Consider the following 19,836-nt stretch of genomic DNA (forward strand, 5'->3'; position numbering starts at 1 on the left):
TCCATCTAGTCACCTCATCCTCTGCTGTCCCTGTCTTCTTTTGCCATCTGTTGTTCCCAGCATTAACTGTTGTATAACTTGTTTTAATCTCATGTACTTCATGTCTTCTCAGCCACAAGTTACTCTGTTATAGTAATGTTGCAGTGGGTTTTTTTTAATCTATTAGGTGTTGTTAAAAGTGCTGGTTTGTGACCATGTGACCACAGAAGTTCAACATACTTGACAGATGTCTTCATTCATTAGGCCAGGGGTGGAGAACCTGCAGTGCAGACATCATCTGGTCTTAATCTAATTCCGTGCAGCCAGGTAGCAGAGACTGGATGGCACATGGAACATGAAAGAGCAAAGTGATTTTCCACCTGCCAGTGACTCTGGCTTATTTTTTCTGTAAGTTGGATTTCTCAGGAAAAAGGTTTCCTACTTGCCTTAGACCCCTGCCTTCCATGATTGTTGAAGAGTATATTTGGCATGTCCTGATGCAGATGGCAAAATCACAGAGCTGATGTTTTCAGAAAGTTGCTTTACAGTTGCAGAAGACTTAATGGGTGGGCACACTATGAGGCAGGTGTGCATTAACTTTTGTGTTTGCTGCTGTGTTGACCAGAAACTCTGGGTTTTGGAGGAAATAATTTTTACCTAAAACTAAAAAAACAAAAAACCACCAAACCAAAACAACAAACCATGGTCTCTTCCCATCATTTGTATTGCCTAGGTGCTTTATGCAGTATTAACTTTTCTGAGCCTAGGTATGTGACTGAAGGAGAAAAATCCTCCAGAATTTCAAAAGTTAAAAATGAGTAAGTTCAGAAACTGCTAGAGAGAGTTTTAGTTTTTTTTTTTATTTGCATTAGTTATGCTGCTCTGGAGTTAAAACCCCGGATCAGCTAGGTCTCTGCATTAATAATTAGAATGATTTAATGAACTGCTAGAATAGTTCAGATTTCTTGGGTGGGGGGGATTATATCCATATGGATTCAGTTGTTTTGGGGATTTTGTGGTTCCCATAAAGCTATGGAACTATTATTTGTCACTTGTGAACAAAACTGATACTTTTAGAATTGGTTTGCCATCTGATCACTTCTCTCTCTCTTTCCCTTCTAGTGCCACGATGGCAACTGCACCTTACAACTATTCCTACATCTTTAAATACATCATTATTGGTAAGCCTAACTATATTCCACTTATAAAGGGCCTGAATTGGATGCTTCATTGTTAGCAAGCTTGGTGCACTCCTTTAATCTCCGTGCTTGCTTTCCAGACACTGGTATGAAGAGAACAAATGCTCAGATTCAGCCCTGCCCTTGCATCTCTAGCTTATGAGCTTTCTTGGAAATTGAAGCAGCCCTTCATTTTCATTGTTCTGTAAAGTGCAGCCACGCGTCTCCTTTGGAAAATTCTGAATGGGAGAACGTTCCAGAAAATTTGCCAGTGGGATCAGGTTAATTTGGATAGGGTCACTTGCACAGGAAAATCTTTTTGCAGTGGAAAATCTCTGGATGCCCTCGAGAGATTTATTTTACTTATATTTAGTCAACAGGGCTAAAATGTCTACCGTATTATTACTTTTTTGTTCCAATAAGTAAGTTGGCCTGAAATATTTGAAGGGGAAAAATTAAAGCATGCACTTGATGCTAGATTAAATGCACCCGCAGGCACTCACCTTCACGTTGCCCACCTGCTTCTCCCCTGTAGGAGAAAGGGAGCGAACAACCCACAGTGAATTTCCTCATCCGTTGAACCTGTCGTGGGTTGTTTGTATGGTGCAAGCGTGATAGGTGCATCTGCCTCACCGTGCGACTTTAAATCCTTGAACTAAATAGTAACAAGCCACTGTTTCTTTTTTCTGCTCTTGAACAGGGGACATGGGCGTAGGGAAGTCCTGCTTGCTTCACCAGTTTACAGAAAAGAAATGTAAGTGCTCTGATGATCAGCGAAAGCAGTGATGAACCTTGGTTTGTTCTTTCACGTACAAGGAATTGTCGTATCCTTGATCTGTTGCTGTGAGGAGGATTCCAGTACAACTGAATTAAAACCCTTGCTGAGATTAGATGAAGTATTGTGTTTACACCTTCATTTTAAAAACATCACCCTTCTAAGTGTATTTCATTTTCTGACATTTTTGCACCAGAGAAGGCTGGGGAACAAGTCACATAGTTACAGATTGTGCGCTGGCCAGATTTACATGCTTATGCCTGGCCATTGTGGCTTACTGTGATTGTGAGCATCTGTGGTAGTTTACAGATTATCCAGAACCTATGGCTTGTTCTAGAGTTGTGAGGTGTTAACAAACCTCATTGGGCTTGGATGTCGCAACTTTGATGCTGCACACTTAGGTGCAAGTTTGCAGGCCTACATAGCACCAATTCTATATAAATTACATTGATTGCCGGTCGAATGCCCAATTTAAAGCACTAACTGTTTTTAAACATAAAGCCCTAAATGGCTTAGGACCTGGCCACCTAAAGGACCTCCTCCTCCTGTATATGCCTACCTGCCCGTGAAGATCTGGGCACGAGGTCCTTCTAAATGGTCCTTTCCTTAAGGAGGTGAGAAGGATCTTCTTGGTGGCTGTCTCCCCCCCCCCCCCCCCCCAGTTTATGGGACAGGCTCCCCAAAGAAATTTGCTCTCGGCACCAGCCGAAAACATTTCTCCGGGTATTTTAAATTGTCTTTAATGTATTGTTTATTGGTTGCCCTTTCACTTGATTAGGTTTTAAATGATTGCTGTTAAATTGTTGCTGTTTTATATATGATTGATGTTGCTGTTTAATATTTGTGTAACTTCAGTTACTTGTTGTAAGCTGCCTAGAATTCCCTGTTGAAACAGTAAATAAATTAACTATCATGCTTGGGAGGGGTGATTACGTAAATCCAACCAGTGTGTACAAGGCTGTTAACAAGCCACTGGTGGCTTATTAGCCACCCATGTGTGGTGCAAAGAGGCCCACAGTCTTAACTAACTCAGTTGCGTGCAGCCCAAAACAGTAACGCACCTTGTGCCGAAAATGTGAAATTAAGTGCCTGGCCGTTGACTCATTTTTGCAGTTTTTAGTAGGGTTTACCTTGCCTGTAACTGACCATATGTCCTAAGCCCCAATTAAAGTCTTACTGGCCAGCATATATTTTTTTGAAACCTAAAATTAAATTTGTTTGTCAAATACAAAGCCAATGCACAGGCCTAGAGCTAGTGACGTTTTGATGGACCATTTTCCTCTTTCTCATTCCCGATGAGATACATGAAAAGGACGAACATGCAGTTGTGCTATGTAGGAAAAAGCCAGTAAACATGTTGTGTAGAAAGGCCTCTCCCTCTGTCTTTGCTGGGATGGGTGAGCTGAAAACTGGGAAGCTGATGCGGAGGGAAGGCTTCAGGACTGATGGGTTCATGTCACGTGGCTGGGAAGAACTGAAAATGGGCGCTTCTCCTCACCTGAATCTTTCTCCTTGACCACAGTTATGGCGGATTGTCCCCATACAATCGGCGTTGAGTTCGGTACAAGAATAATTGAAGTTAGTGGCCAGAAAATTAAGTTGCAGATCTGGGATACGGCAGGACAGGAGCGATTCAGGGCTGTCACACGGAGCTACTACAGAGGAGCAGCAGGAGCGCTCATGGTCTACGACATCACTAGGTAAGGAGTCGTCTTGTGCTGTAGACCTCTTCTGTGCGCTTGCCTGAAACCCCATTTGAAGCAGCCAGGCAGCTTGTTCAGGTTAACTCGAAAAGCTGAAGTTTGGATTTTACAGGTTTTTGTAAACATTGAAACCATCCTGCTGGATCAGACCAGTGGCCCTCCTTGAGCATCATGCTTCCAAGAGAGAGCCGGTGCAGTGTAGTGGTTCAGAGTGTGGACTGGGACCCAGGAGATCTGGGTTCTAGTCACCACTCAGCCATGGCGCTCCCTGGGTGACTTGGGGCAGTCCCTGAGTCTCAGCCCAACCTACCTCACAGGGGTATTATTGCAAGGATAAAACGGATAGAAGGAAGAGAGAATGACAAACCTTGTTTCCGCCAGACGAACCTTGTGGAATTCTGTGACAGGGTTTCGAGGTGGCTTGATGGAGGGGATGCAGTGGATGTGGTGTACCTGGATTTCAGCAAGGCCTTTGACAAAGTGCCCCATGATATCCTGGTGGAGAAACTGAGGAGTTTTGGGATACACCAAAGCACTGTCCGGTGGATTAGGGCATGGCTGATGGGCCGAAAGCAGAGGGTTACTATTAGTGGGGAATCATTGGGATGGCAGATGGTGACAAGCGGGGTCCCCCAGGGCTCAGTCCTGGGACCGATCCTGTTCAATCTTTTCATCAATGACCGGGAGGAGGGGGTGAGAAGTCTGCTGGTCAGATTTGCAGTTGATACTAAAATGGGGGTGGTGGCTACAACTGAGGAGCAGGTTCCAGATCCAAAAGGATCTGGACAGACTATGGAAGTGGGCCGGGAATAACCAGATGGCATTTAATGCAGATAAGTGCAAGGTCTTGCACTAACAAGTACAAGTTAGGGAACAAGTGGCTGGAGAGCAGCACTCCTGAAAAGGATCTTGGGGTGCTGGTCGACTGCAGGCTAAACATGAGCCACTCTGTTTCTGTGTGAGCCACCTTGAGTCCCTTGGAAAGAAAAAAGGCAGGATCTAAACATGATTAAAAAATAAAGCTGTCAGTTAGCTTGCAAGGACCCTAAGTGTTCTATAGAAAGACATCCCTGCCTTTGAGTTTACAACCTAATAGCTATGACACAAGGAAGAGGAGTGGGGAGGGATGCAATTATTGGAGCCTGTTTGGGGGGGGGGGGCACGGTCAGGCTGGTCTTCTCTTGTGGTGGTCTTCCCAAGAGTGCAGGCGGAGGGAATCTCCCAATGGTTCTCGGTCCCCAGGCTGGCAGCAGAGCCCAGAGTGGTGCTATGGGGCAATTCTCGAGCAGGCCATGCCCCCTCCCTCTCTTGCAGTCCCCCACGGTGCAGCTTCTGAACATGTGACTTCCAGTTTGGCTGATCTCTCTAAAGGCAGCAGCGATTGCCACATCTTGTGGCAGGAGATTCCACAGCTTGGTTGTGGATGCATGAAATAGTATTTCCCTGTATCCTGGGGAGGGCAGTTTCCATTTTAGGACGACACCAGCACCTGGAGCTTATAGGCAGAGTCCACATCTGATGCTTTGTTTCTCCAGTGGGAGGAGCTGTCCTTTTTCCAGACCCTTCCTGCCTCATGAGCAGAGCAGTTGGCTTTGGCTGGAGTTTCTAAGAATTCAACCTATAACTTGGTGTTTTCCCCCCTTTTGGCAGGAGATTCCACAGCTTGGTTGTGGGAACTGGGAGAGGCGCATGGCCCTGACCCAGTCCTTTCGCCTGGTTTTTCAGCCAGATCCTTCCTGTATGCCCAAAGCTAATGCCCTGTTCCCTAGGGTCCAGAGAGTTTCCTTATGTTCCTTCTGACCAAATCCTGACCATACTCATGAAAAAAGAACTGGCATTGTATAGATGTCTACTGTCCATGAAGATTCTCTTGGAACAAGACATTGGGAATTGAAAGTCACAAATCATGCTTGCTTTTTTTACGGAATGAGGTTTCTAAGTCAAGCATTTTCTGCTGGCTGAGGGGAATCAGAGTGTCTGTCTGCACAGTTGTTAAGGGTAGCTCTTTCGCAGGGGAGAGTTGCAGGGCAGCCATGTTTGTGACATCATAGAAGTGATAAATATGCACCAGTGGGCTTTTGGAGGCATGCACTTCAGAAGGTGACCTGGGAAACTTCCTTGGCTTCTGCAGTCCTTGGAAATATCCTGAGGCAGAAGCTGCCTTCTGTGAGAGTCAGGAGGAAGGTGGGATTATTTTACTGTGAATGTCTGTTTTCTGAGTCACACAGAATGCTGCCCCTAGTTCTAACAAGCAGGGAAAGACCTTGGATAGCTAATGTAAAGGGTTTAGAATACTGATGTTATCTATACTCAGAATCTGTCATCATTGCATGCTCAGGTTTTTCTGGGGGCAGCTCATTATCTTGTCTTTCCGCCTATTCCCAGTGGGCAGGTTTGCAGAATTAAAATAAACCCTGGTGGTTTGCTTAAAATCAAGGCACATTCTGTAACCAGTGCCTAGATAGAGCTTGCTTTATCATCTGAACCCATGTGGCTTGAGTTCTTGGAGGAGAACAACCCTGCAGTAATCCTACAACAGCTTGCGGATTCTTGGAGGGTTGTTTTTCCCTCCAACAAGCCATGCTACACAGGTTTAAACAGAACAAGAAGCCACACCTCCATGGTGGTTATTGAAATTTCACCTAGCATGCATGGTGATTTAAATAAGTCGCAGTGGTTCATTTTTATTCTGTGAACAAAATCTGTTTGTTGGTTGTTTGCAGATGCCCTTGGCATAGGCTCTGTTTTACATTGTTCTACTAGGTAAGGGGTGACGAGCTGGTGCTTTCCAGTTCAGACTGGGAGGCAGTGGGGCTGCTTTCCCTGGAGGAACAAAAGTTAGTTCTGGACTCTTGTGCACAAGCTCCAGGGGGAAGTGTCTTTCTAAGGTGGAGGATATCCTCTATCTTAATCAGAAAATAGAAAGTTAGAGAAAGAAACTAGTCCCCGCCCCCATCCTAAATTTGCTACTGGCTGGTTCAGCTAGGTAATACTGAGTTCCAGTACCATGGAGGGCTGAAATAGTCTTCTATCCCCACAACACCCACCAATTTGTCTTCTGTAGAGGGCATCTACTCCGGTCTTCTTAAGAAATCTTGCTGAAAATCTAGATGCTGTAGATGATGAGGGCTATGAAAATGATGATTCTTTGGTTTTAGAAGGAGCTACAGCCAAGGTTGCTACTTTAATAGATCCTCCTCTTTCTCAACCCTTACAGTTTGGCCATATTTTCCATAAAAGGGAATTTTGTTGGTGAAAAGGAAGGAGGACATGTAAATACTTCTCCTTTTTTTCAGTTTGGCCAAGAGACAGCCTGTGTGGAGGAAAAATTGCAGCATTCTGCATAGCAAAGGCTGGCTTTTGAAGGGCCTGAGTCGCTTTGCTTCTCATACATAATACAGGAGTCTTGCAGCAGGGTTTCCCTAATGAGAACATACTGCTTATCTCAGGAGTGTCTCTTCTACATCAGGCACTGTATAACTATACTAGTCGTGCTTGTGCAACTAATACTGTGTATGGCGCCACAGAACTGATCTTCAGCATAGAAAGAATAGCCACCAAAAAGGCCTGAGAGTCAGAGTGCATCCTTGCTATGACTTGCTTCTTGTCTTGCGGCAAATTGCTAGGTGTGTCCCATCTGAGGCTGTTCTTCCAACAGCATGGAGCAGCTTCATCACTGGCTTGGGGCCAGTCGGATGAGAGGGATCTTGCGGCTTCTCCCAGGTTCCTTGCAGGGACTGCTGTTACAGCTGGGTTTGGGCTAACTGGCACTCCAGATGTTTTGGCCTGTTGTCCCCACGAACCCTCATGATTGGCTGTGCTGGGCATAAGCAGGAAATAGATGTCCAGATGGCCGGACCATCAGCTCCCACCATTCTTAGCTCTTGGCTATTCTGGTATAGACTTTTGGGGAAAGAAATGAGGCACATCTGGAATTCTAGCTTCTTTCCACTCTGGGCTGTGCTGGCTAGGGCTGACTGAGGCCAAAACATCTGTAGAGCCACAGATGTTTAGTATCCCTGCTTTTAAGGACAGATGCAGTGAACTCAGAAACTGAATTTCTTTAGCTATTACAGTTGGTGGAAGAATGCAGAAGAATGAAGATGATGCCATTTTTCGATTCATCGCAAGCCCCAGCAAACAACCTTGCACTCTGTACAACTTTGTTTACGTGATTCAAGTTCACGCTCTCTTCTTAGGCATGCAGGATCATCGCTGAACTCCTGGAGAGCAAACCCTTAAAAGGAGACACCTTTCTGTGTTACGCCCCAGTGTTCTTGCACATGTTGTGCCCATTTTTTTCTGTAGGCATTCCTCTAAGGGGTTTTCAGTCAGCGTTGCCTTAGCGGCTTTCCTCTTGAAAATTGGGGAAGTGAAAAGCATCTCTTAACAGCTTGGTTTAACTGTCTGGATGGGAAAGAACCTCTTCCTGTTGAATATTGTGCCACTCCCAGAAGTGTAGTAGGAAATAAGCTGAGCCCCGTTAGGCATCAGCCCTGTTCCTTGCCTGTTTTCTCTTGCAGAAGAAGCACATATAACCATCTGAGCAGCTGGCTGACGGATGCAAGGAACCTCACCAATCCAAATACTGTGAGTGGGGCTCTTAAAAACCACTGCATTAAAAGCCGGGCAGTCGCATTTGAGGCTTCCATACTGGCTCCCTCTTTGGGACTCCAGAAGTGTGAGAAGCTGCAGTTTGGTAACTCAAAGCTGCTCCTTGTGGAGAAGAAGGGCACCATTAATTTTTCTTCATTCCCAATTACATGTCGAATGGGCCACAAGTCAAACAAGGTTAATTTAACCCCGCTAATTTTGAATTTGCCTTTGTGGATTAGAAACACTCAAGATTAAAAAAAAAAAAAAAAATCAAAGCTTGCTGTTTTGATTTAGATAACTGGGGCCAAAGCAAGAAATCCAAAGGCCAAGGTTCTAAGATGCTTTGAAAATGGTTAACTTTTGTTAAGTTGCATTTTGGTGATATCCCCCTCCCTCCAGCCCCCAAATAAGCACTTAAAACTGCTAAGGTGCTGCAGCAATTAAAAATGGAACAAGTCCTGCCACAGTCTTACAGAATAAAGTGAATAGCAAGGGGAAGGAGGGAGGGAAGAACAGTCGGGAGAAGCCTCAGTGAGCAGTTCACACACTGCTGTGGGATGGCTCCTGCGGATCTGCGAGGGTTTGGGCTTCTGGGCCATGATAGGCCTGGTTTGGAAGTGGCTTCTGCTGCTTAAGAGGCAGTTTTGGGGGCCACTGAGAAGAGCTTTCATGAGGCTATGTAGGACGTGGGGCGGGGGGGGGGCGGCTTGGTACTAGCCAGGCCCGTGTGTCTCATTGTCAGCCAGACCATCTCCTGCTCCTCTGAAACAGGCAGGCAAGGTGGCGGGAGGGGGCTCTCTCTCTCGTTTTGTCCTGCTGCTCTTCTTAACGGCTTGCAAAGGGCTAGACTGTTCTGAAAAGAAATTCCTCCCTCCACCTATCTCTGCTCATCTCTCCTGTATATGCCAAGTGGCTCGAAGACATCTGTTCTGGATCTGTTTTTCTCTGCTCTCTGCAGCAGTAATTCCAGCTAGCCAAGCTCACTTCCTTTTTTTAGTGTGACTGTGACTGATAGCAAAATTAGCACTTTCTTGAAGCTGAGTGGGCCCTGCAGGAATAAAGAAGTGCTGGTGAATGTCTCCGCCTCCGTCACGTGACGTTCTCACTAAAAGTGCAGGCCCAGTGCCTGATTTGGGTGCATCCTTGCAAAGAAATAGGGTTAGTTACACCTTACCGTCATGCCTCAGAGGAAGCCTTGAGGGGCAGACGAGGCAAGGTGCTCAGCCAGATATTCTTTCCCATTAACAGCAGTGTTGCTGAGGGATGGCTTCACTTCCTGTAGCTCGGGAGGTGCAGCCAGTTGGGCCTGTCAGCCACTAACTTTGCGTCTCGTCCTGGATGCAGGTGATAATCCTTATAGGAAACAAAGCAGATCTGGAAGCACAGAGGGACGTAACGTATGAAGAAGCCAAACAGTTTGCTGAAGAGAACGGTGGGTGTTGCTGCTCCGGAAAAGCACAAAGGACTGGCAGGCATTCTGTCCCGTTTGCCCCATGTTGTCTCATGTATAGATGCAGCTATTCAAGCTGCACTGGTTACCCTCTTACCTGGAGGTTTGACACCCTGTGGGATTCTTTTAGTGTGGTCTGAAAGGAGTGGGTAGCTTTGAATTCCCACCTGTGCTAAAGTTGCATTTTGTTTTTAAACAGGGTTGCTGTTTCTTGAAGCCAGTGCAAAAACGTAAGTGTTGGGGTGCACTTTTTTTGAAACTACAATTTCCTCTGTGAATCTGTAACTTGTGAAGATGATGAGATTTTTTCCTCAGGAAAAGGATAGTTGCCCTGGGGTCTCCATGGTGTCTGCCACATCTCTCTCAATTTATTCTTTCGATTTTGTTGTTAACCTGGGAGGGTAGAAGTTCAAAGTGAAGTTCCAACCTCCAGAGCCATGGTTATTCTGTAGAATACCACTGGGCCTTGCAAAGCATTCTTGTCCAAGTTGTCTCTGAGGCTCGCTGCCTTGCTTTCTGAGAAACTGCCATTGCAGTAGAAAACTGGGTATGAACGGTGATTTTCTGTGCTGGAGTTCAAACCCCTTCGGTTCGTAAGTTATTTGCCTTTTGGCTTGTGATTTGCCATGCCGACGGCAGCCTTTTTAAATGGGCAAGCCCTCCTGGCAGCTGTTTTGTGAGAGTGCCCACAACGGTATTAATACTGCAAAGATTTCCACAAATCCAGAATGTGGCTGAGACCCAAATGCCTTAGATCTCAAAGTTCTTTATTAGGCTCTTTGATGTTTAGTCCTCGTAGCAGGGACGAATCCAACGCTTTTCTAAAGAAAGGTTGGAGTGTGCTCACTACTCTTCTTGCTCCAACAACTTCAGGTCTCCAAGACCATGTGTTGGAGAAGCACCCTCTCCTCCCACCAGCCACTGTATCTCAAGCCATTGCACGCCGTGTGCTTTTTCCTCCAACCACACTAATTCTTGGAGCCACTGTCCCATGTAACCTCATCGGCCCTCTTCCATCAACAGTACCTGGCCTTCCAGATCCCTTGGCCCCGTTTAATTCTTCTCCCTCTTCACTGCCTGCCTTCCTCAAGCAGGCTGCGCTCGTCCGTCGGTGCCGACCTGTGCTGCTTAGAGTATCTGTGAAGGCGAAGTGAAACTGCAGCAGCTCTGCCAGTCCCTGGGGCTCAGAAATGACAGCCAGTCTTTAGCCCCAGAAGGCTTTTTGCTGGGTGGAATACTTGTGCCCCATGCCAAAGGGAAAGTAGTGGGGGCTCTTCTGGGGCGAGGGGGGGCCCTCTTGCAGTGCTGGAATGGTGACCTGCCCATGAACTGGCGGTGGGGCTTGCAGGAATTCAGCCTGTTCTGATATGTGTTGCAAGACTGCCAGGACAATGCTGGCGGGCGAGGCGCTGCTGCAGAGCCTCTCAAGTGCAGAAAAGCAGTACTTAGCCAGCTCTACCTTAGTGAAAAGATTCTTTTGGAAGCGCCTTGGTTGTAGCTAAGAGAGTCCACAAACGATAATCTCGAGGTAGAAATGGGGAGGGGCTGCCTGATCTCTTGGGCAAGAGCCCAGCACATCTGTTCTCAGTTAATGTTGCTGCCTCTTCATTTCCCAGAGGAGAGAATGTTGAGGATGCGTTCCTAGAGGCTGCCAAGAAAATCTACCAGAACATCCAAGACGGGAGCCTGGATCTGAACGCCGCAGAGTCGGGTGTACAACACAAGCCTTCGGCTCCACAGGGTGGCCGGCTAACCAGCGAACCCCAGCCCCAGAGAGAAGGCTGCGGCTGCTAGTGACCTCAAAACCTTGGCTCTGTTTCTGACCTTTCACCTCTGTTAGGAGCAGTGCTTTTGGCTGCTTCAGTTTCCTCTGTACACCTTACTGGGTTTAATTAAAACTCCTGAGGCGACAGTTTAACACAGTACTAAACTTCTAAAAATAAAATACGAGAAACTTAGATGTAATCAGGTTATCAAAGGCAAGTAGTCATACCCTTCTCCCTGCATGGTAAATCTAGGAGTCTTTACCCCTCCCTATGATTGTCCTTGTGAATAGGTGTCACCAATCCATGATTTACAAAACAGAGCACTGATGCTGGACCTCATGATTTTTACTCTTACTCTTTTTCTCTCTGCAGGGCTTTGTCTCTTGTAAGGTTTAACTTGGTTAGCTTCAGCCTTTCCTCCAAATCTGTAACTGGTCTGAATCTGTCCTTTTTAGTAACAAAAAAGTTGATTTGCTGTGAAATGATTTCCGAGGGTGGGGAGACCCGTTGCAGGGGTGTATGTCTTCATCCATCTTGGCCTTGCACATGGGAAGTGCATCTCCTGACCGTCACAGCTCTTTCCCTTCTGCCATTTTCCCCTTCTGGCCCTAGCTAACACAACGTAAATATGTATAAATTTTGAAGGAACCGAGCTAACGCTTAAAAAGTACATTCTGTGTATATGATTTTAATGAAGAAAAACTGATTACTGGCATTAGAACTATATAGATAGTGTATTGGTCTGTACAGTTCAACCAATTATTGGCCACATCACCTCTGCTTAGCAACTACAGTTCACTGACCACCGGCTTAACTCTGTGGTGGCGGCCTTTGGAGGAGGTTGCGCCTGGGAAGCTGGTTCCTGATGCAGTGCGGAAGAGTATCCATCCCGGTGTTGCATCTGCCCCGTCTCTGCACTGCAGCTATTGCTGTTTTTGTTCATGATCCTGGTCCTGTGCGATTTAATGGTGTGCTAACCGGCTCTGCCCCCTCTCCTTCCTCTCTCTCTTTGGTAAGAATTCTGCTTTACTCCAGCTTAATTTCCTGCCTTATTGTATAGGAATGCTGGGCTTTATCGCACATCTTACGTTTTCATGGAAATTATTCTCAACTGGACTGTCAAGTATTTTGCTCTAGGCTTCCTGAACTATTCTGTGGCATTTGACACTACGACTGAACAGGCTTAACCTCGCCTCCTCCCAAGTTCTTCCTTCTTTCCTTCCTCCTATGGTCACAAGAGTCTCTAGGAAAGCGAACTAATTAAAAGTGTGTATATGCAGACCTGCTTTTCTCCTTGGGTTACAGCCACATGTGCAAACAATCTTAACTCTGTACTGTATTCTCCATGGCAGCCTGGCCTCTCTCTTTTTCCAAAAAAAAGGAAAAGAAAAGAAAAAAGCAGGGGCAACAAATGGTTAAGCATGACTGGGGCAAGATGAGCATGTGTGAATATATTGACTGCGATGTTTCAAATTCAGCAAAGTACAGAAGCCCCTGTCGAGACACTAAGCAAGGCCACGTTCCAATATGTAAAAGCAAAGGGTGATAACCAGCATATTGTACAGTCAATGTTAAATAAAAGCCAAAACTGGAATGTGCAAATGATTAGTGTTTGGGTAAGTTGTGCACTGTCCCTTGGTGTGTGTCCTTTTTGTTTGGCTCCAGTTAGGATTTTCCCCTCAAACCTAAGATTCTTAAAATAGATGGGTATCCGAGAATCTGCAGCTTGAATTCCACCATGCGGGGCGGGGCGGGGTTTTGCCCAGGGACCATGACCTGTTGACACAATGTAAGTTTGGGCAAAGGCAATCTTTCTGCAGCTTGTTGGCGGTGCAATAGCCCCTTCTTATATTCCCCCAAGTAAAGTTACAGTAGGTCTTTGTTTCTGTGACAAGACTTATTTGGGCTGCTGTACTCATTTAATGTAACAATGCTATTATCTAAATATTTGTAAATAAAGTACCTGTATCTAGATACATCACAGTAGTCATTCTTTGAAGATGTGCACTAAGGGAGGTGTGAACTGCAGGGGCTGGAAGCAATGTTTCTTCAGTTGTTCCCTTAAATACTGCATATTATCAAGGCTCTAGATCTTCAGCATTTATCGGAAGGGGGATCTAGCACTTCCCAGCCTGCTACTAGTTAGAATTAGTAGCCAGTGCGGTGTGGTGGTGAAGAGCTGGGACTGGGACTCAGGCGATCCAGGTTCGAGTCCCCGCTCGGCCATGGAGCCCACTGGGTGACTCTGGGCCAGTCACAGACTCTCAGCCCAGCCTACCTCACAGGGTTGTTGTTGTGGGGATAAGATGGAGGAAGAGAATGATGTGAGCTGCCTTGAGCCCTTTGTAGGAAAAAGGCAGGATATAAATGGATAAATAAAGTGTTAGAGCACAAGCCCAAATGTGCAAGTGAGTATTACCACTTACTCGTATTGTCCATGCAGTTTAGCTGCACTGAGCCAACACTGGCGGTAGAGCAGGCCGGGTGCACTGGTGGCAGCAAATGAGGAAATCTTTCATGGAATGGTTTTCAAAGTCCTTCGATGAGCAGATTATCTGGTCCTAGATTTGAACGGCTGCGTTGGTGCTTCACGAAGGAGGAGGTGCTAAGCTGAATCAATTAGCCTTGAACCTAGGCTTGCAACCAGCCCTCTAGCCACTAAACTTGTTCCCCAAAGTTTACTGCTGCTTTCATTTCGGGTGCATATGCCTGAATTTCAGCACTCGGACCTAGACTTTGCATAGGGTAAACGATTTCTTTTCCTCTAAGAAGGAGTCAGGACATCACAGTAATATTTGCAGGCCGATGCAGACAGGCAGCAGTAAGTCCGGTGGCTGTGCATAGCCTTCATCAGCCACAGATGTTACCGATTCCACAGCGGTCGCCTCCTGAGTGTGGCACCACTACCAGGGTGTCGAAAAGCTGTTCACCAATACCACTGGGAAGCGGGGGGATTAAGTCTAAAGTATATGTGTTACGTTGTCAGATGCCTTTAAATAGAAAAGGTGGACCAAAAGGCAGTTCCTTCCACATCCTCTGTTATGCTGATGTGCAAACAGGTTTGCAAAATTTTTTATTAAGAAAATACTTTTTTTTTAACCAACAGAATACAAATTTTTGCTGAACCGATGAAAAGGAATGTAAAAACCCAAAGCAGTCATCCAGATATAAATAATTGCAGGTGTCCCCACTAAGGCACCAAATATCCACGGCTGTGACTTTGATTATTTCAAACACCATGTTAGACTCAAACTCTATCAACTTACTTAACAGAAAAGAACATCCAACTAAATACAGGTAGGGAACGAACCTGAGAACAGTGGAATCGTCTCGAGCAATGTGGATAGGGGCTTGTGACCAGGTGAGGTAGTTGTTTTCAGGTACTTGAGAATACAGGTTATTGGCACTGGCCCCACCATTCTAGTTGTGCTTCTCTTAAAAAAAAAAAAGAAAAGAAAAGATCATTATAGTACAGATTATGTTGGCGGTACACATTAGGCTAACTAACAAGACAGTTGTACTCATTTTCTATACTAAAATGGGTTGACAGTTCATGCAGTCACTGATGTCAACAAGCTCTTGAGTGCAGGCTTGGGGTCATCCTGTGCGGACTCGAATGGAAGACGACGTCACCACCCACCCTGCTGGGCCTTTTCTGCTGAGATCTGGAACTCTGACCCCTTCACTCACCCTCACAACTGGCATGGAAAGAACTGCACCAGTTCCTCTCCGAGGTCAGGAAGGGAATCTTAGAGACTGGAGAGGACTCTTATCTTCCATGTTATCTTCTGGGAATCTGAACTATCCCATGGTCCCTCATACGCTCTCAGTTCAATTTTAGCTCTTCTGAGGCAGGTATCCCACTTTTTAGAAGGAAAGTCCTAGGTGGCACTTCCCTGGAAAAGGAGTGGAATTGCAGGACTGCCTCAGGTTCGGGGCAAGCAGTTCTTCCTGGAGTCTGCATTTCTATGCCTGCTGTGGGAGCTGGAAATCACGTGTCCTTAATTCTTGTGATGGGTCGTGTGGCTTCATTGTCTGAGGGAAGACCGGTGCAAGCTGCAACTTGCCCTCCTCTTGGTAGGCGAGGGAGCTGGGCAGCGAGCCTCATGCTTACTCAGCAATCAGGCCCACTTTGGTCAACAGCATCTATTTTGTAGTGTTTAGATAGATTACAGCCTCTCATCTGCTGATCAGTCTTAACATGCAATTCATAATGCAGCAGATTCCCTGCTTCTTACCTGTTTTACTTGGGTCTATGCTTTGTACTGAAGAACAGGCTGAGGTTGTGGTGAAATAGCCGCTGCTGTCCTGGAAGGTGATCCAGCAGACTAGAAGGAAAATCAGATCCCGAGTAAAGGAAACCGGAAGAGAATCCATCTGAGGAGAGCAGTTGACGTCGTCTGCTCCTGGGCTTCAGCAGCACAATACCACCTCTAATTTTGTCATTTATATAACACTTGGAAGGCTGAGCTACTATGTAAGGACAATGAGAAAGAGCTTGGATCGCCACAATCTTCAAATTAAGACAGACCAGACCTACGTGTTGCTCATGGCACAGCCCAGTTCTGTGCCCATTGTTCCATGCTGAAGTTTGGGGCTAACGTCCTAAAAACCTGAGATTTTAACAAGCCAACATCGCCAACATGGTGGCTGGATAGAAGGATCTCCTTACAAGTACTGTGCACTCAATTTTAAGGATATTCAGTCTTTTCCAAACACAGTTCCCTAGCAGCATCGGCCAGAGAGAATCTACATACTTCCTGAACACCTCTGGCCCTCCTTGGAAGCAAGCCATCACGATATACTGCAAAGACAGGCCGGCGCTGAATGTGACCATTGTGGGGCACCAGCTCCTCATCTCCAGGGGACCTAATAGTGTCACAGGTGATAAGCTCACCTGCCACCGAGCCCTGCCGTGGCAGGATGAAAAGTGCCAGAGGCTGAAGCACCACTGGTGGGCAGGCCCTGCATTGGAATGTTCCAGTGCTGGAAGGACCTGGAGCAAGTGCCCCGTGGCCCGGAGGCACAGCACCAGAAAAACGGGTAAGCCCCCTGCTGCAGAGGAAAATGGGGCCTGATGGGCAACTTCCAGCTACTGCTCTGGGACAGCAGAAGGGGCGGGGGAAGACACCCACCAAGCCCAGGATCAGGAGTCACCAAGTCGGTTTTTGCTCCTATTGGAAGCCACTTAGACACTGCAATCAAAAGACAGGGTTTACATTTTCAAAATACAGGGTGTCCCAAAAAATTTGACTTCATTTGAAATGTGAATATCTGAGTAACTACATGTCTTAGGCAAACAAAATTAAATAGGCTTCATGTTGAACAATAAAAGATTTATTTATCTAAATTTCAACAAGAGGTTCAAAGGGATGTAGATTTTATAACTGATTTCACAAAGCTTCACAAATATTCAATATGTGCACTGCCTGTGACACGACACACGTCCAGTCGGTAGTCCACCTCCTGCCAAACACGCTGTAGCATGTCTTGCGTAACATTGCGTAACTAACATTAATTAGTTTTTACACATTTTGTTAAAATTTGAGATCATTTGAGTGAGAATGGGCTATGTTATTAGATTACGAAATGATGTCAATTTTTTCTGGGACACCCTGTAAACTACAAATGTTCTTATATCCAAATGAACAATAAACCCAAAGCAGAGGGAAGCCTACCTTGTATTTTGCGAGGCTTGACTCTTCATGAAGAGAGGCTGTGAACCCTGAGGAGTTTAATGACTGAAACGGCGAGTCGGTAGAGGCACTGCTGACCAGTTCATCCAACACGTCAACTTGCCTCTTCAAGCTATGGAGGGTGCCCTCCGTCTGCTGCTTTCCTTTAATCAACACCTCCACTTGCTTTGACATGCACTGCCGAAGCTGGGCCTTAAGAAACACAGAGTCGCTCCGTTAGATTCCTGTTTCTTAGATGACTCTTACTATATAGGCCAAGAGCATTTTTGCTGACTCGCTTGTGGAAGTTCTGTGCCCAGGAGAGATGCCAAATTTCATGCATTTGCATAGACAGGTGTGTGTGTGTTGGAAGTTGCTCCTGAGATCTGGTGGTCCTGGGAGGCCGGCAGGAGACAGTGGAAAAGATGTGAATGTTTGGGTTGCCACAGCGAGAGCCAATGTGTGGCGCTACTGGGAAAAGACCAAGAGGTGATCCCACCTAAACGAACGGTCATTACCTTGAGCCAGTCCTCACGATGCTGGAGCTGCTCTCGGCGGGCTTTTCCCCGCCACTGTTCATCCTGAGGGAAAAAGAATGGGTTACACATCAGAGTTTGGTGGAGCCTACAGGAAGGTAGCCTGAGGTTTGACACACACCAGTCATACACTGTGCACAAATATTGTCTGACAAAGCTGATCACGGTGGAACCTAGATGAGAGCTGCTGACGGTCATTAAGAAATAAGCATACTGACATATTTCAGTGGGGGTTTCTCTCTCTCTCTCTCTCTCTCACCTGCTCAAGCACAGAACCCTGCTTACAAATTTTAGTACTCTGCACACTCACACAGTTTCATTTCTTTTTAATTTCAAGATTTTAGATGTCAAGATTTTAGAAATCTGGATAGTGAGATGGATTTGGTGACGGCAGTGGTGTGTGGTTTCCAGCAGCCAGAGAGCGAGAAAAGCTTCTTGGCTTTGTGTCTTCCAAAGCTGGTGCACCACACATGCATCTCAGAAAGGAAAATGCAGGAGTGCCTGTTTACACAAATACATCAAGACTGACATTTGTTTCTAGAATTTGCACACAACACTGAGAAGCAGGTTTGACTTCTAACATTGATTTTAGTGGGGCTCCGTTTACCATGATGTGCACTTTGGACAGGTCCAGTTTTTCATCGAAGCACAACATTCTCGACTCCTTATCTGTGAAGGGGTAGTTTTCCTTCAGACTTTCCAGGTCACTCTGAGTTCTTCCCTTGGCTTCGGAATTAGCTTCTGGAGGAGACTGACTCAGATCCTTCAAGCAAGTCCTCATTTTGTCTCTCACTTCTAGTTTGAGCATCTTCACTGTGCCCTTCATCTCCTTCTGTCGTTTCTCCAAATCCTCCTGACTCTTCATCTAAGCAACAGGAAACAAGGATGAGAGTGGCAGCTCAAGGAGAACAGCAAGCCAATTTGCAGAGATGGTCCAGGGCAGACACTTGGTGGATCTTATGCAACTCCTGGAAGAAATGTGGTCACGGCCCACCGTCGCACAGAAGATAAGCATGGCTGCTGGTCGGCATCTGCAACCAGACAAGTTGCGCCAATTTCCCTGGAAAAGTTTGCAGCACATGCTTAAGCCAAGGGGATGTAGAAACACGTCCCTTCTGGCTGAACTGTCAGACGAGTCTGTCTGAACTGTCTGAACTGTCAGACCCATTTCACAGACGAGAACAAAGAAAGAAACCAACCTCCCTAATCACTCCGCACTGCTGGCAACATTCAGTGTGGCAGATGACAAGTGGGAAGGAAGGAGTATCGTTGTTCAAGATGAGCTACCTGTGACTGGAGCTGCAGGTACTCCTCTTGGATCTGGCCAAGGTTCCTCATCAGCTGCTTTGCTCGCTGGTGGTTGTCCTGTGCCACTTGCTCTACGGATGCCATTTCTTCCTGCAAACACTGGTTTTCTTGCTTTTGTTCCTAAGATAGATAGATAAACTTTATTGCGGTCAAAGACCAGCTCCATTCAATTGTTCCTAAAATAAAAACAGGGATACTCATGGCTTCTCCTATTTTTGTTCCCCTTCAGAATTAACAAATATATTATTATAAGACAGAAACCCACATGATGAAATCACCCTTTGGCCAATGTTACTTTGATGAAGACAAAGTTCAAGGCAAATGTGAGAGCCAGTCTGGTGCAGTGGTGAAGAGCGTGGGACTGGGACACAGGCGATCCGGGTTTGAGTCCCCGCTCAGCCATGGAGCCCACTGGGTGACTTTGGGCCAGTCGCAGACTCTCAGCCCAGCCTACCTCACAGGGTTGTTGTCGTGGGGATAAGATGGAGGAGGAGAATGACGTAAGCGGCTTTTGAGTTTTTTCCAAAGAAAAAAGGCAGTATATAAATCTAATAAATAAATGGGATCAAGCTATGTACATGTGGTGGGGCATCAAGGAACAGTCAGTGAAGCCAGTAAGAGGCTGAGGTGCGGACTCGAAAGTCTCCAGCCCAGAGATGGCTGCTGCCACAAACTCCCTACATGGCCTTCTGCCATGGCTTCCTTTGCATCATGCTGACCTGCCTCCCAAGGTTTCTGTTAGCATGATTAAGGTCATGTACATGGAAGGCTTTGAACACACCCAAGTTCTGTAATCAGTGCCCCAAAATAATGCTGCCTGCTTTAATGAGGCTCAAGCAGGTATGATATCCAAGATCCCTGTGGATGTTT

The 19,836-nt window shown here is 46.2% G+C and overlaps 2 protein-coding genes across 7 annotated transcripts in view; one reads left to right on the plus strand and one right to left on the minus strand.

Annotated features, from left to right (window-relative positions):
* The window catches only part of RAB14 (RAB14, member RAS oncogene family), a 36,895-nt gene extending 23,470 nt beyond the window's left edge, over positions 1–13,425 (plus strand). For 2 of the 3 annotated variants that reach the window (XM_044439933.1, XM_044439932.1), the window contains exons 2-8: positions 1,102–1,160; positions 1,858–1,911; positions 3,455–3,632; positions 8,159–8,225; positions 9,576–9,663; positions 9,881–9,911; positions 11,298–13,425. In XM_044439933.1, coding sequence (XP_044295868.1) covers positions 1,109–1,160; positions 1,858–1,911; positions 3,455–3,632; positions 8,159–8,225; positions 9,576–9,663; positions 9,881–9,911; positions 11,298–11,475 — 648 coding nt within the window. In that variant the 5' untranslated portion in view covers positions 1,102–1,108 and the 3' untranslated portion in view covers positions 11,476–13,425. Of the gene's footprint in view, positions 1–15; positions 388–1,101; positions 1,161–1,857; positions 1,912–3,454; positions 3,633–8,158; positions 8,226–9,575; positions 9,664–9,880; positions 9,912–11,297 lie in introns of those variants that run through there. The other variant, XM_044439931.1, reaches the window with a different exon arrangement.
* Positions 13,426–14,484: 1,059 nt separating this feature from the next.
* Positions 14,485–19,836, minus strand: part of CNTRL (centriolin) — a 50,544-nt gene continuing 45,192 nt past the window's right edge. For all 4 annotated transcript variants that reach the window (XM_044439926.1, XM_044439923.1, XM_044439925.1 and 1 more), the window contains 6 exons: positions 18,946–19,086; positions 18,266–18,523; positions 17,641–17,703; positions 17,126–17,335; positions 15,686–15,775; positions 14,485–14,881 (listed from right to left, as the gene is read on the minus strand). In XM_044439926.1, the coding sequence (XP_044295861.1) occupies positions 15,701–15,775; positions 17,126–17,335; positions 17,641–17,703; positions 18,266–18,523; positions 18,946–19,086 (747 nt within the window). In that variant the 3' untranslated portion in view covers positions 14,485–14,881; positions 15,686–15,700. The remainder of the gene's footprint in view (positions 14,882–15,685; positions 15,776–17,125; positions 17,336–17,640; positions 17,704–18,265; positions 18,524–18,945; positions 19,087–19,836) is intronic.

The sequence above is a fragment of the Varanus komodoensis genome, unplaced genomic scaffold (genome assembly GCF_004798865.1).
Source record: "Varanus komodoensis strain SLA01 unplaced genomic scaffold, ASM479886v1 scaffold36, whole genome shotgun sequence".
In the NCBI taxonomy this organism is placed as follows: domain Eukaryota; kingdom Metazoa; phylum Chordata; class Lepidosauria; order Squamata; family Varanidae; genus Varanus; species Varanus komodoensis.